Source organism: Leuresthes tenuis, unplaced genomic scaffold (assembly GCF_036924035.1).
Source record: "Leuresthes tenuis unplaced genomic scaffold, fLeuTen1.0.hap1 SCAF_9, whole genome shotgun sequence".
In the NCBI taxonomy this organism is placed as follows: domain Eukaryota; kingdom Metazoa; phylum Chordata; class Actinopteri; order Atheriniformes; family Atherinopsidae; genus Leuresthes; species Leuresthes tenuis.
This window is the reverse complement of record NW_027325363.1, coordinates 36048863-36065661: the sequence shown is the minus strand read 5'-3', so window position 1 is coordinate 36065661 and position 16799 is coordinate 36048863. Positions and strand designations below refer to the sequence as shown.

At 40.2% G+C, this 16799-nt stretch overlaps 1 protein-coding gene across 3 annotated transcripts in view; it reads left to right on the top strand.

The window, feature by feature from the left end:
- sgsm2 (small G protein signaling modulator 2) overlaps positions 1 to 16799 on the top strand; it is a 109056-nt gene that overhangs the window by 47518 nt on the left and 44739 nt on the right. For all 3 annotated transcript variants that reach the window (XM_072393184.1, XM_072393183.1, XM_072393182.1), the window contains exon 3: positions 13634 to 13802. In XM_072393184.1, coding sequence (XP_072249285.1) covers positions 13634 to 13802 — 169 coding nt within the window. The remainder of the gene's footprint in view (positions 1 to 13633; positions 13803 to 16799) is intronic.

The following is a 16799-nucleotide window of genomic DNA, read 5'->3' as shown; positions in this document are numbered from 1 at the left end:
TTTCAACTGAAAAAAAGGAAAAGAATGAAAGACTATGAATATATAAGAAAGAGACTTCATATTTAACTCCTAGAAATATCATTTGTTATATATTGAGCTCCCTAAAAATGATAATCATATAGTTTAAAGGATTGGTCGATGATTTGTAAATTTGTGAATTGAAAGAAATGTAATGGGAAACCATCTTCATACCATCCATCCATCCATTTTCTATACCGTCAATCCGTTAATCGGGTAGCGGGTGGGCTGGAGCCTATCCCAGCTGTCATCGGGCGAAAGGCGGGGCCATCTTCATACCATTCATATAAAAACAGGACTATCAAGTGATTGCATTTTGTAGTTGATTCATAGAATATCATAACATACTTTTACTTCATTCACTTAAATTAACTACTTTTGTAACAAATAAAAAATTGTGGTAAGTTATGTTCAATTCTTTCAACAGGATGTATAAATATGTACATTTGTTTCGAGATACTGATCCCACCATAGTAATGAGATATCTTGGTATATTTTATGATGATATGTCTGTGCACAGAACTGTTTCCATGAACAGCCGTTTTCCATCAAACTCTCTCTACAGAACCAATCATCAGATCTCTAACATCCCAAACACATGGTTTTGGATGCAAAGTGACAGCAGCCTCAGCTGAATGTTTCTATAGATTGATTCTCTGTAATGTGACAGTGTGACTTGATGCCATTTGAGAGAAGGGATGCTCTGAGAAATGCCAGCTCGCTGCTGCTGTGGAACCTCTAGAAGCCATTCATGGCTTATGTTGAATGGAGACTTACTTGACAGATGATTGAGTATTGAAGCTTCAGAAACATATTCTTTCATGTAGTCAAACACAATCAAATACTTATGGCTTAAAGGATAAGAAAGTGCTGCTTTGTATCCTTGACTAGCAGGAAAAAAGTTGCTCACTAATTCTTGTACATATTTGTAAATTATTGTATCCGTATTTGTAACTAGTACGAAACAAGTTTCACTCCATAAAAAACGACCCATACAATCCAGACCATGTGCATATTTTCCATTCAATCACAGCCTGGACTTTGGAGAGTAATAGAACTGGAACAATTAAAACTTACAATGAGAACAGAGAAGAAACTGATAAAGATAGAAGAAAGCGTGAGAGAGGGAAGGAAGACTTGTGAAGATGAGGTGTGACTCACGAGGTGATGATATTCAAACACATTCACATAACTGAGCGGATGTCTGTGTGAGATTAAAGGCTGGAAGATGAGTGTTTACCTCGCCTGTGAAAATCAGATAAATGTGTGTTTCATGTATGTGTTTGAAAAAGTGTCCAAAGAGAGTGGAAGGAGGCTTTTTATATGTGTAGCAAAGTGAATTTAATGAATCTGTGTGTTCGTAACCGGGTATGTTTGACTTGACTATTGTGATATTTAAAGAACAATAGACTTCATAAATCCTGTGGCCTACTATGACTTTTATCATTGGGGGTGGCAATGGTTCAGCTTGTATTCCCCATCCATGTGCTCCAAGTGTCTTATGGCAGGTGACTGAACCTCACATTACCGCCAATATGTTAATCCATGTGTGATTGTAGAGAAAAAGTGCCGCATACTGTATAGAGAGTGCATATACATGTATAAATGTAATTATTATAATAAGCACTTTGTGAATGAGTGATTGAGAAACACATGTCAAGGGCTTTGTAGAACCTAGGAAAGGTTCAAAAGTGTGCATGTTTTACCCTTCCTGTTTTTATCGTAAGAATCAGCAGAAACGCAGGTATCTGTGCACATCCCATATCTGTACATACAGTATGTCCTTTTTTTTTCTTCAATTACAGACATGTTATTTCCAGTCTGACTCATCTCCGTTCTAATTACATTTTACTGAACCAACCAATCCCTTATATATCCGCTGTATTGCGACGAGATCTGAAGGACTGCAGTCAAAGCAGAAGCTGTAGCTAAGCTTGCAACTCAGAAAAGACAAGGCTAAATCGTTCCTGTTATTGTTAAAGCTCTGCAAAAAGACATTGCTTCAACAGTTAATTTCCAATGGCAACAGAAAGCAGATGCAGATCGGTTGCCATGCCAACCCACTTGACCCCTTGACCATCTCTGCTCCCTTCCTCCATCCCCTCTGCCATCCTTCCAATATTCTTCTATCCCAGGCAAGAGACAAGAAAAAGGGCGCAAGAGGCAAAAACCTTCAGAATATGTGACGGTATACATCAAATTATACCAAGTTCATTCAGAAGAGCCTCATCCTGTTCAGTTTTACCAGCGTGCACATTTTTCTGCACCTGTGCGAATCGGAGACTTGAGAGTGATGCCAGTTCCACACTCTTAGCACCGATGATTTCAATGCCTTACAGTGACATTCTTATCTTTGCAAGGTAGGCATCAGATTAAAAAATAGATAGTACCAAGCTATCCTGGCTTGTTGTGCATTTTCTTTAACTTGATGCAGGAAATGAATGCCTCTCACCAGGGCTTCTCAGTTTGTTGATGAATAGGAGCCAATGGAAGCCATCCCATTCTATTTTTTTAAACCCACCAGTAAGAGTCACACAGACAGATTTAGTGAATTATGTACTACTGTAACTTCATTTAAAGCTGCACAGGTTGTAGATGCGAGAAATCACAAACAGGGGGCTGAATGAAATGTTTGGTGCTAAGCAAAATCTTTATTCAGAGAGTTAGGTCTCTGATCTGAGCACTGTTAAGCCTTTTCTTTGGTTTACTGCAGCCGAACTCTGACTGATTGATTCCATCTTACCTGGTTTTTCCTTAGAAAATGAATGACATGTTTGTACTCTCAAAGAATTAGAACAAAAGCACTGAGATAAAGAGTGGATTGTTAGAGCTGTAATTTTAGTTTAGTGTTTCATCATTAAGTATGATGAATTTAAGTCATTTAAGATGACCGAAGTAATACATTCCTGTGTTCTGCTTCGGTGTTCAAGACTGAAAGAGTTTAGAGAAGTAAATACTGTATGTTCATGTGTTCATGGATACTATATATATATATATATATATATATATATATATATATATATATATATATATATATATATATATATATATATATATATATATATATATATATATATATATATATATATATATATATATATATATATATATATATATATATATATATATATATATATATATATATATATTAACGTCATTGGGTGGCCACAAATACTTTGTGCATGACACTGGCTGTATAAGTGTAGCTTTGTCATTTTTTTGGTGGTTCACTTACTTTGGGCAGTGAAAGGAGGAAGTAAAAGGAAAGAGCAAGTTCTTCCCATGTTTTATGAATGTCACTCTCTTCTGTGCCATTTCTCATCTTTCTTCTGTTTTTTGGAGTTTTTTTTGCCCTGCAATCTGCTCCATCTGTGTCAAGACTCTCTGTTTGCCATTGTTTCTTCACTGTCCCCCATTATCTCCTTTTCTTTTTCTATCTGCACCTGCCTCGGTAGTGGTATTATGACTCATAACAACAGACAGGTGTAAGCCTTCTGAAATTAATAAAAATAGAAATGCATAATTTATCACAGGGCCCTGCTGTCAGGTCTGGTGGTTGTGGTGTAGGTGGCGTGGTGGAAGTAGGACCCAGATGTAGATGATTTCAAGTAAAACTTGATTTATTTAAAAAAATGGAACACAAGGCTAAACAAAAAGATTAACTATGACAATAAAACAAAACTTGACTATGACTGTGAAAAAGATTGTGACCATGAACCATTACCAAGGCCAACCTGGAAACTAAATACTGTGGGGAGGTGATTGGTGATGGAGTGCAGCTGTGAACAAAGACAGGTGACGTGGATGAACCTAATGACGTGGTAAGAGTGACTGGGGAGAATGGTAAAACTAATGACTTAACAGAAACCTAAAAGATGAAAAACCTGAAGTAATAACAGAAAAACCAAGAACTACAAACACAACAAAACCAACAGACGTGACACTGGTTGCAGGTGATGAGGCCATATTGGAATTTAAGCTTACTATAGATTTGTTGTCATGGTTAAATATGCTGTCCAGTCGTAAGGGATGGGGCTGGGGGGAGTAGTGAACTATTAATTTTATAGGGGTTTTTTGGCTGTAAGAATGGTTATCTGTTGGGGCTGCAGAGACAGTTTAAATCTGTGCAAGTAAAATCTATCCAGCTTTAGCTGCTCTAAGCCTAAATCAACTTGTTTCACAAATCAATAAGATTTTAAACTTCCGTGGGGAGATTTAGAGCAGTAATAATTTCACGTTGTTCTTTCTGCAAGGCTTTGAAAAAACAGCCCTCTGTCCAAGTCCTCCAAGGCTTCTGTCCCAGGTGTACTTGGGGCTATGTGCATTACCAAATGTTGTAGGTTACTGAAAGGTAACCCTCAGTACTGATAATATTGGCCACTTCTGAAAATCATACAATAATTCAGTCTGACTTTATTCATACAGTGCCAAATTACAACAAATGCCATCTGAAGGCACTTTAAAGATACAGTTTAATAAATTAAATTCAAAATTAGTCTAATTCATACATACAGAGCCAGTTCAAAGAAATCAACAGATTGCACCGAAACATCTCTTCAATCCCATCCTCTGTCCTGAGCATGCCTAAGGTGACTGTGGGGAGAAAAAACTCCCTTTAACAGGAAGAAACCTCTGGCAGAACCAGAACCAGGAAGGGTGGCCTTCCGCCTCGACCAGCTGGGGTTTGAGAAGACAGAAAAGAGGGAAAAGAGGGGGGAAAAACACCATAACACCATTCAAAGGATACCTGTTGGAACAGGGAAACACAAGTTAATAACCACAATAATGTCACATGTACATAATGTCCCAAAACAGGAGGGAAAAGAGAGCAAAGTGAGGAAAGGTGTGACAGATGAGGTCCCCCAGCAGTCTAAGCCTATAGCAGCTTAACTATGGGATGTTTCAGGATTACCTGAGCCATCCCTAACTAAAAGCTTTATCAAAAAGGAAAGTTTTAAGCCTAATCCTAAAAGTGGAAAGGGTGTCTGCTTCCGGGACATTTACTGGCAGCTTATTCCACAAGAGAGGGGCCTGATAACTGAAGGCTCTGCCTCCCATTCTACTTTTAGAAACTCTGGGAACAACAAGTAAACCTGCAGTTTGGGAGCGAAGTGCTCTGTTAGGAAAATACCTTACAATGAGATCTTTAAGATATGATGGAGCTCGGTCATTAAGAGCTTTATATGTGCGTCAAATGATAAATTCTGGTCAAAAATAACTCCAAGGTTCCTCACTGTAGAACTAGAAGCCAAGGAAATACCATCTAGAGTAATTATATAACTGGACAGTTTCTCCCTGAAGCGCTCAGGTCCAAAGAGAACAACTTCAGTTTTGTCTGAATTTAAAAGCAGACAGTTCTGAGTCATCCAGGTCTTTATGTCTTTAAGACAGGCTTGTAGTCTGACCAACCTATTGGTTTCATCTGGTTTCATAGATACAATATAAGTTTAAACTACAGCTTTGAGCTGTGTTTCATCACAGTTGATGGATGGATTTTTTCTTCAAGGCAGGAGGGAGTCCGCCATTACATATCCACCATTAGATTACCACCACCAGTTATTGCTGCCTTTAGCAGAGTAATAAATGGTGTTACATGTAAATTCTCACTTAGATGTACTACACAATAAATACAGATACGCTGTAGATGCACAGACATCTCAGTGTGTCTGTTAGCTGTCCCACAGCTAGCAACATTATTAAAGTCGTCAATCACAGCTCCCACATTCATGCAGGTAGGTCATGTTATTGTGGTAGCATCTTTTCAAGATTCAAGAGTTTTATTTGTCACATACATAATCATACATAGTACAATGCACCTGCTACCAAGAATTAAGGATAACCAAAAATTAAGGATAAAATTCAAATATAAATATGTAGAATAAAAAAACCTTGGTACAATAAATCCACACAAAATAAGAAAATTGGAAAAACACTTAGGTCAAAAAGCGTCGAGTGTAGGGTATTAAAGGTGTAAAAGGTGTAAAATTTACAATATTAACAATATTATCGACGTTAGCATTAAGGTGCAGGTGAGTGAGATAGTCCAGTTTAACGCTCATTGTTGAGCAGACGGATGGCCTGGGGGAAGAAGCTTTTCCTCATCCTCTCCGTGTTGGTTCTCAGGCAGCGGAACCGACAGCCTGATGGCAGCAGGGAGAAGAGTGGGTGACTGGGGTGGGAGGGCTGTATGAGGATCTTCTTGGCTCTCCACCTGCATCGTTTGATGTAGATGTCCTGCAGGTCGGGTAGGGTTGTTCTAATGGTCCGCTCAGCTGAGCGGACTACCCTCCTAAGGGCCAAGAGGTCCCTTTTCTTGCAGCTGCCCATCCATATAGTGATGCTTCCACTCAAGATGCTCTCAGTGGTGCAGGTGTAGAAGTTCTTGAGCACCTTGAGGGGGAGCCTGAAGTCTCTGAGGCGTCTGAGGTGGAACAGACGCTGCCTGGCCTTCTTAACAGTCATGCAGTGACCAGGACAGGTCCTGTGAGATGGTCACACCCAGGTATTTGAAGCTGTCCACCCTCTCCACTTCAGACCCACCGATGCAGAGCGGACAGATGTCACTCTGCTGCGTCGTCGTCCACTATCAGCTCCTTGGTTTTGCTGGCGTTCAGCAGGAGGTTATTCTCTCCAAGTGGATGACCCCTGTCCTGTAGGCCTCCTCCTTGTTATGGGAGATTAACCCCACGATGGCTGTGTCGTCAGCAAACTTAATGATGGTGTTGCTGTCTGATGTGGACACACGGTCATGCGTGTACAGGGAGTACAGCAGCGGACTCAGCGGGGAGCCAGTGTTGAGTGTGAGGGGGGATGAATTATGGGAGCCCACGCGTACCACCTGTTGTCTGCCAGTTAGGAAGCTGTGGACCCACCTACACAGCGAGGAGTTCAGTCCAAGGTCCCACAGCTTAGTAACCAGCCTGGAGGGGACTATGGTGTTGAATGCTGAGCTGTAGTCCACGAACAGCACTCTCACATAGTTCCCCATCCTGGTGTCCTTGTGGGAAAGTGTCTTGTGCAGCAAGTTATGGCGTCGTCGGTGGATCTGTCTGGGCGGTATCGAAACTGAATGAATGTTTTGACATTCGTTTTGACAGCTTCTTGCCTGTTGTCCGACTCGAAGCGTGCGGCGTTTAGCCTCCTTCACCGTTCTCCGGACAGTGGAGGTGGCTGCCCTGTATGGTGTCATGTTTCTGGTGGCGAGTCCAGAGTTGTAGGCAGCGGTGTGGGCCCTCAGGGCGTCATGGACAGTTTTATCCACCCACAGCTTCTGGTTGGGAAAGGTTCTGATGGTGGTTGTTGGTGTTGTCTCTTCCACCATTTTCCCAATAAATCCCACAGTCGCTTCCGTGAACTCCTTGACGTCACCGCCCGAGCTGCACCGAAACATGTCCCAGTCCGCTGAATCCAGTGCCCCCCGCAAAGCGGCCTCTGATTGGTCCGTCCACCTCTCTCACTGCAGGTGACTCAAGCTTCAGCGGCTGTTTATATTTCGGCATGAGAAAGACGGCATTGTGGTCCGAAAGGCCAAATGGAGGCAGAGACTTGGCCTTGTAACCATTCTTGAAAGGAGAGTGGTCCAGAGTCCTCTCTCCTCTGGTGGGGGAGTTGTTTAAACTCTGGTATCACCTTCCTCAGGTTAGTACGGTTAAAGTTCCCGGCCACGATGAGGGCTGCATCGGGCTGGTGAGCCTGATAGTTGGAGATAGCCTCATGTAGCTCGGTGAGAGTAGTGTCTGTGTTCGCCTGAGGTGGGATGTAAACGGTGCTGATGATAACCAAAGTAAACTCGCGGGGCAGGGAGAAAGGACGGCACTGGATGGTCAGAAGCTCCAGGTCAGGGGAACAAAAGTGTCTGAGAGACTGGACGTTCCTGTCGTCACACCAGTTGTTATTCACCATCAGACACACACCACCTCCCTTTGATTTGCCAGACTCACTCGCTCTGTCCCTACGGTAAACTGTAAGGAACTCCGCTGGTTGAACGGCGTGGTCCGGAATCTGGGGGGGTCAGCCATGTCTTGGTGAGGCAGATGGCGTTACAGTCCTGTATATCCCTCCGGATCTTTATTCTGGCCCTGAGTTCATCAAGCTTATTTTCCAGAGACTGGACATTGGCGAGTAGGATGCTGGGCAGAGGTGAATGGTGTGCTCTGCGTCTCAGTCTGTTCCTAACACCGGCTCGTTTCCCTCGGGGCCTCCTTCGTGGCCTGCGGCCATTGTTGTGGTTGTTGTCCCATAGAATATCGGTGGGCCATCTGTATCATGTCTTATGACTAATATCACAAATTCTTTCATACCAATGTAATCTATTTAGCCTGTTGTACCTGCAGCTAAATGGCAGTTTAAGTGTGAAGTCAGCACTAACTGCTATGATGTAACTTGTTAGGTTCAGACACAATGAAGGAATGCTATTTGGAATATGCTCTATTGATAGATTTAAGATTCATATGAATACACTTTGTAGCTAGTGTCAGCATGTGCACTGAAATTAGATTCACCTTTACTGGCTTCTTTGGTCTTAGTCATAGTTTCCCTGAACATACAGCAGTGCTTTAATGTTTGTGGCTGTTTTGAACGATCTGTAATTTTGTAAATATGCGTTAGTTCATTTGAAGCCAACATATTGTCAATGAGTTGATGTGTTTTTAGTCAATGGAACTATGATCAAGTGTGAGTGAACGGTCGCTCTGTTTAAGAACAAAGAAGTAGCCTGAAATGTTGATGAAGGATCTGAATCTCGCAGTTCCACCAACAATCTAGAACTGAAGCTGTTCTGTACACAGGAAGGAAATCACATTCCTCATGGATATATTCAAATGATTATCTCTGCACAAGAGAGTCATTGCAAATACTGAGAAGAAAGATTTACTTGCTTGCTGTAATATTTGTTCAATTTTGCTCTATGGATTGACTTTTGCAGTGTAATGCCCCTTGCTTGCAAGTACAGAATATGCAAACTATTTGAATTGCTGCTGCCATATTAACATCAATAAGTTTAACCACAGCTCACAGTTCTGAAATTATTCCAGTACATACGGTAGCACATTCAACTTAAATTCATCTTGTGTGGCTGATGTACTAGAGCTGTGTGTGCCATGTTGTGTTGAATGATTACAAACCACAAGTTTATTTGAGTAGTAAGTTAGTAAGTAGAAACATAAAAAAGCTGTCTTAATTGATTAAACAAGTTGGGTTTAAATCTTGATCAGGCACCAATGACAGGCATAGGACATATTCAAAAAAACTAATTCAGATTAAAAAGCACACAGGCTAAGAAACTGTACACTATAGAGAGAAACAACAAGTCCGACAGTCCTTGTTCAAGATCTTAGAACGACCATGACCTGAATTAGGGATAATCTACACCATGGTTTAAAGAACATAGAGAAGTGTTTATTAGTCTGTTCCCACTGTGCTGAACTCATCTGCAGACTTGAGGTTTTTCTTTTCATGTGTTTTTATTTTATTTTACATCCAATATGCTGGTCACAAGATGTTAGGTTAAACAAATATGATTTGACCTGATAAAGGGGTCACTCAAAGCAAAGGTTCACTTATCTGAGCTATTCAAACATATGTTGCATGACATCACTTTCCTCAGTAAATCAGATAGTGTATATCTACCATATTTTTTTTATATATATATATATTTAATTGTTTTATTTTTTAGGTTTATACAACAATAGGCTGTTTCTTTAGGTTATATGTATACAGAAATATAGAAAATATCTGAAAGTATTCACAACATTTAAACACCACAGGGGCCAGGCAAACATAATGTGCCTGAAAACAGATGCACAAGAAAGTGAGACAGTTAGCCTGACAGTTATAGACGGCACGAAAGACAAGCGATGCCGGATAATTAGCTTTGTTTTCATTAGACCTGTTAATGATCTTGGTGGAGACAGCTCCTGAACCATCTGCCACTACCTCACAGACGTGTAGCACAAATGCTCTGAAAGCAAAGTCATTCAGGACACACAAATACACAGAGTCATTTAAAAAAACGTGTTGGAGTGGGAGTGTGCGAGTATGTGAATCTGATTGATTAGTTAATTAAGTGGTCCCAGTGCCACGGACACACCAGACATGAACTCCGTGGGAAATCAGTAGCTTTGGCACCTTTAAAGGAAGAGTGGTTGTCTGCCATCTCTCATTACAGGTACTGTGAGGTGTATTTCATATAGCAAATATAAAGGAGTAGTCTGAGATGGCTTTACAGTTTGTGTGTGTCTGAGTCATCATATTTGGTGTGTGTAAAGTTGTAGCAGGAGGCTTATTCAGAGCTATGTACATACAAAATATTATCAGCAAAGCAGGAAGTGACTGTAGAAATTAGGCACACAAGCTTCAACGTTCTGATTTTATACCAATGCTGTGACCTCTCTCCACTTGTGGTCTAGTTATGTCAAAATGAAAGCATTTATGTGTGCATGTTTTCTTCTCCACCCTCAGTATGAACACAATAATGAGCATGTTAGAAACTATTTTATGATGCATCAGCGCCACAGACGCCCAACACATGAAATAGAAAGCCAGTTTTGATGGAAGAAAAGCAGAATGAGCAGTGGAGTGCAGCCTCTCCCTCTCCTCTCAGCCACTCAATTTTAGTACTTCCTCAGAGACATCTGTGCATGAATGTTCCCAGTAAACCTCCACTTCAGCTTAACTTACATTCCCTGATCTCAACTATCCCTTTTCAATGGATGGAAGTGGATTTTACATAACAAGGTATTACAAATGATTCTTAACATATTAATCTGCCATAATAAAGCTGCTATAATACTGTTTTGACAGCTCTTTTTAATCAAAATCTCAAGCCTCTCACCCCTCCCTCGAAGAGCTTTTATAAAGGCCAACTATCCCACCAATAAAGCAGAAATTTATCCAGTGTCACAAAGGATAATGCTGCTATTGGGAATTATATTCCACTGTAAGACCATTCCCTATATTCACCCCACATATGAAAAACAAGCTGACAGCCCCAAAAGTTCAAACCTCATGTGAATTACATCCTGAAGATGAGACATTCTCAGTGGTTCATTATTGAAACTTGTTCATTAGAAATAATCTCAAAACATACAGTAACAAAACATAATCATTTCACAAAAGTTGCTTTGACCATTATCCCTAAAAAACCCATTATGGTTGAGCATTAATGCAGCCTTTACAGGGGGAGACAGCTAATGGATGGGACACTGCAAGACTTTTTCCAGATATAACTGAATGTAATACTGTGGGCAGTCTCTGCCACAGCTTACACACTAATGTCCTGTTGTTCCACAGTAAAGCACACGGTACACTGCACACTCAGTGTTTGAGCATAAGGCACAACTATAGCTCAAGTTGTGAAATAGAGGACCTGTCAGTAGACTTGGACATAATGTGGGACTCGACATCAAGTGCAGAAACAGTAAGCAGGCTGAAAGTCTTCAAAGACTTCACGCACCGTTATGGCCGGGCAAAAAGACGTATAAAATGATTTGATGCATATACATGGGTCAGATGCAGTTTATGAATGGCAGTTTGGTTTGATTTGATTAGATGGGCTGCACGGTGCTGTGGTGGTTAACACCGTCGCCTCACAGCAAGAGGGTTCCAGGTTTGATTCCCAGCTGGGGCCTTTCTGTGTGTATTCTGTCCTGGCTGACAGATAGCGAACAAAATAAGAGACCAATAGTTTTGACTGAGGTTGATTTACTTAATCTTCTCAGTTAGAAATATACAACATGTTGCAGTACAGGTGCATAACATATGTTTAACACGCATTACATTCCAGTAAACACATACCATTGTCACATGAATGCACACACAGGAAAGTAATAATAATATTAAAAACAATGCAAATTCACTTATATGACACAAATGAATCCCAACAATTAACTAAATTAGCCATAACTGCTTAACTAGCCTCTTGCTAACGGTTTGCTTCATGGATATATACACTAGATGCCGCCTCTGACGCTGCTTCCATTGGAACGATACGTCAACACGGCCGCCATCTTGGGACGGGGGAAGCCGTGTCTGCTTCCTGCATTAGTCAACCGAGCCAGAGGTCTATCAACCATTAAAATCACCACAACTCACTGAATTTTCTTCCGATTTTCAAGCCGTTTGGTTTAATATAAACTTCAGACATATATTTGTGATACAACATAGATTAATATATATATATATGTATACTTTTTATTTATTTATATGATACATACATTAGAAATGTGATTATTTAGACAAAGATTTCAGACTCTATCATGCGTTGTTAAAACCAGTATGTCTTCTATGTTAATAGAATTGTGCATTTTAACATCAGGGAGGTGACACTGATGTTTTTAAAGGTTTATATCAGGGTTCATTCGTTAGGAACAACTTCTAATAGTGTATTTTATTATCATTTAGTGGCCACTGCGTTGTGCTGGTGAAATATTAAGATTTTATGAGAATTTGTCGTGACACTAACTTTGCAAAGATGGTCAGGAAAATGAAAAAGTGATGGTTTCACTCCTTCCTTTCAACAGTGGACTGTCCAGTCCTGTCAAAGTCTGGTTTAAAGTGACAGCTGCAGACGGCTGAACGTCCTTTGGGATAAAACCTCTCCTCCTGAGTGCTGCTGCCCATGCCTGCCTCCTCCTTTTATCTTTTATAAACCGACACAAAACAGCTCCATCTGAACAACGCTCAGCTCTCCGTGCTTATGGAGCCACAGTTCAGGTTCATAACTTCCGTTAGCAGTTCATGTTAGTGCTGTGAAACTGATTCAATAGATCATTTAGGAACAACACGGCCTGCTGAGCACAATTATATACAGTGGCTGATTGCCAGATGTCACTTTCATCATCTTACTGATGTCTTACTAACAGAAACATCTTCTGTTTTCTTGTCCTGGCGTAAGCTAGTAATAAGCTAGTTTAATTTATCTTATCTTAAGAGAGACATCAAATTAAACTAGTTCATAACAGTTAAATAATACAAAACAACTTCTTACTTGTGAAATGTTATTTAAAGTTTATTCGTTTAAGCTTTTCTTTCACGGGAACATCTGTAAGCGGCACAAAAGTCTGGCATCCAAGGCTCAGACAACCAACTCTCTGTGGTGGAGCAATGGCAGCTTACGCATGAACACTGGAAGGGCCGGTAATTAATGCTGCAATAACTAAAAACCACCACCAGGGGTAGACTTCACTTTTTTCCAGTCACTGATAGGAGTCGGAACAGTTTGCATGTTCTCCCCCTGCATGCGTGGGCTCTGTCCAGGTACTCAACACATGCAACACATGTGCGCACTGACTTTGTTGCTGAAATTATGCCAACTTTAAGGCAAATTCATTTTTGGCTCACTTAACAGCGAGTCTGTAAGAATACTGTGTATTTATGTACTTCTGTAGATTGTATTGTGAAGTCATACCTTCACTTGCTTTTGCTAAAGATCACAGTGAATTATTGACTATAATTAATTAAACTTGTTGATTATATTGTCTTCCTATTTATTTCTTTTTTACTTTACATTTTTTAATCAAGTGGACATTTCACAACTATCTCTCTTCTTTGCTTATCTCTTACTTCTTGTCCTGTCTTCTCATCTTTGTCACTTTTAACACATCTTCTGTCTGTCCAGCTGCCATTGAGGCCTGCCTGGGTCACCTGCTGAAGAGACGGGCAGCTGGGTTTCTCCGCAGTGACAAGATAGCAGCCCTCTTCACCAAGGTTGGCAAAGTTTACGACACTGCTGGCGAAGTTTGTCGTAAAGTACAAGAGCATCTCCAGCAGCAATCTGATCTCACCAGGTTGGTCACACAGATGCCCCCTCTCTTCAATTCAGTTCATTTCAATTCAATTCAGTTTATTTATATAGCTCCAAATTACAACAATTGTCATTTCAAGGCACTTAAATAATATAGTCCAATTCAAGCCAATTTGAGTTCAGTTTATTGTAATCATAATCCAATGAAATCCAATTAATTAATTTCAAAATAATCCAATTCATTCATGTAGAGCCAATTCAAAAAATAATATCCTAGCTAAGGAAACCAACAGATTGCACCGAAACTTGTCTTCAGTCCAATCTCCCGTCCTGAGCCTGAGGGACTGTGGAAAGGAACGACTCCCTTTAACAGGAAGAAACCTCTGGCAGAACCAGAACCAGGAAGAAACCTCTGGCAGAACCAGAACCAGGAAGAAACCTCTGGCAGAACCAGAACCAGGAAGAAACCTCTGGCAGAACCAGACTCAGGAAGAAACCTCTGGCAGAACCAGACTCAGGAAGGGTGGCCATCCGCCTCGACCAGCTGGGGTTTGAGAAGACAGAAAAGAGGGAAAAGAGGGGGGAAAAACACCATAACACCATTCAAAGGATATCTGTTGGAACAGGGAAACACAAGTTAATAACCACAATAATGTCACATGGACATAATATCATTTAGAAATTAAACAGGGGGAAAAAGAGAGCAAAGTGAGGAAAGGTGTGACAGATGAGGTCCCCCAGCAGGCTGGGCCTATAGCAGCTTAACTATGGGATGTTTCAGGATTACCTGAGCCATCCCTAACTATAAGCTTTATCAAAAAGGAAAGTTTTAAGCCTAATCTTAAAAGTGGAAAGGGTGTCTGCTTCCTGGACATTTACTGGCAGCTTATTCCACAAGAGAGGGGCCTGATAACTGAAGGCTCTACCTCCCATTCTACTTTTAGAAACTCTGGGAACAACAAGTAAACCTGCAGTTTGGGAGCAAAGTGCTCTGTTAGGAAAATATCTTACAATGAGATCTTTAAGATATGATGGAGCTCGGTCATTAAGAGCTTTATATGTGAGGAGAAGAATCTTAAATTCTATTCTGAATTTAACAGGGAGCCAATGAAGAGAAGCTAAAACTGGAGAAACATGATCTCTCCTGTTAGTTCTCATCAGAACTCTGGCTGCAGCATTTTGGATCAGCTGGAGGCTTTTCAGAGAATATGTGGGACAGCCCAATAATAAGGAATTACAGTAGTCCAATCTTGAAGTAACAAATGCATGAAGCAGTTTTTCTGCACCACTCTCCTCACCCGTCTCCTGTTGCTTTAGTTTCACCTCATCATTTTGTAGTTGGCAATTAACGTTGGCACCATCAGGATTTCTTCAGATGTGCTGAATGTAATAATTCTACTATCTACTTCTTCATCTTCTCCAATTTACATGAACACACAGAATTTTTTTCCCCAACTTCCCCATATTATTTCTGTCTTACCGTAACCATGTAACCATAACCCAAACCAAACAAAGAACAACAGCTGATCAAAGGCAGTGTGGTCGTGAAGGTGAGAGTAACAGAGCTTTAAATCTCTTAAAGTTATTTCTCATCATTTTCATGTGGAAAACTTCCAAATGTACTTTCGTGTTAGTCCCTTCAATATTTAATGGCATTATTCCCAGTTGAATTTTGAGATCAAAACTTCTTTCATTTTGTCTTAAAATGATTAATCTTTGATGATGATATTATATAAATATTATATGAAGATGTCACTGTTCTTTTCTTTAATTGTGTTTTCAGAATGTTAAAATTTCAAATGAACATACTGAAAATTCACAAATGTTTATGTGACACAAAAAGATATTCAGTTTAGTTGACTTGAAAGATAGATTTTTTTCATTGATCAGTTCTTCTTAAACTACAGTGCAGAACTAACATGTTCATTTGTTCTCTTCAGTGACTGAAGCTGTTCAAGGGATACTATGTTTTTTCATTCTGTACATTTATATGCACAGCTGAGTTGAGCTGTGATTACAGCTCAATTAGGCCATTTGAACCTCTGTCCTATTCCCAGTATGCATGCAGTGACAGGGAATTGAGTTATTGACCGAATGCTGTTTGGCACCACGATGCTAGGTGCTGTTAGGCTCCTTTTCAGCCTTTTTGTATTGGGCTTGTTCCAGTTGTTCCACATATGAAGACAACAGACAAAAAGTTTATCTTGTGCATAGTTACCACAATATGTAGTGAATCAGATCGAGTTGCAGCTATGTGCATTTTGTAATTGCTGTTTCTGGGTCAAAGCTCAGGAGTATGTGCAAATTTGATTCCAGATTAGCTTGTACATGCATGAGTAATTTGACCCCGAACCACATTATCTGTGTGTGTTTTTCTCTTTTTATTTTAATTATTTTAATTTAATTAATAAGTGCCGTGCTCAGTGTCTTACCCACAGTAGAGAACAGACAAAGCACACTCTGTTTGGAGAAGCAGAAAAGATTCTTGATTAGCTACCCAAGTTGACAGCTACTTTAAATGAAGTGAGTTTTCAATCATGTAAAACAACTCATATCTCAAAAATTTCATGGCAGTTAGAGTGTAACTGTACTGAAAAGAAGAATCACTCGAACAGCTGTTAAAATGTACTCTCCTTGTGGCCCTTTTCTAAGAAGCTGTTAGTTTGACTCACCAGTCTTCCTTTCTAATTCACCAAACTGTGAGTGCTACAACGGCTGAATTCCCAAGGCAAGACATGACTGTTTAAAAGTGCCTCACACAGCCCCAATTACAATTTTAAAAAAAAGAAAGAAAGTATTGTCCCTTTCTCTGACTTTCAGTGTATGTAAGAGCCTTTTACCAACCAGTCTTTAAAACCGCTTTTTGCTAAAAACATGAAACTCGGCTAAGTAATGAATGCTACAGTACACTACAGTGACATTTTCTTTCACTGTTATATCATCAACAGTTCTATTTAATTTCTTCCAATTGAAATCATTTTCATGTGTGGAGAATTCCTTCTACATCAGACTAGTAAACCACACCTTACCTCCGTTTAGC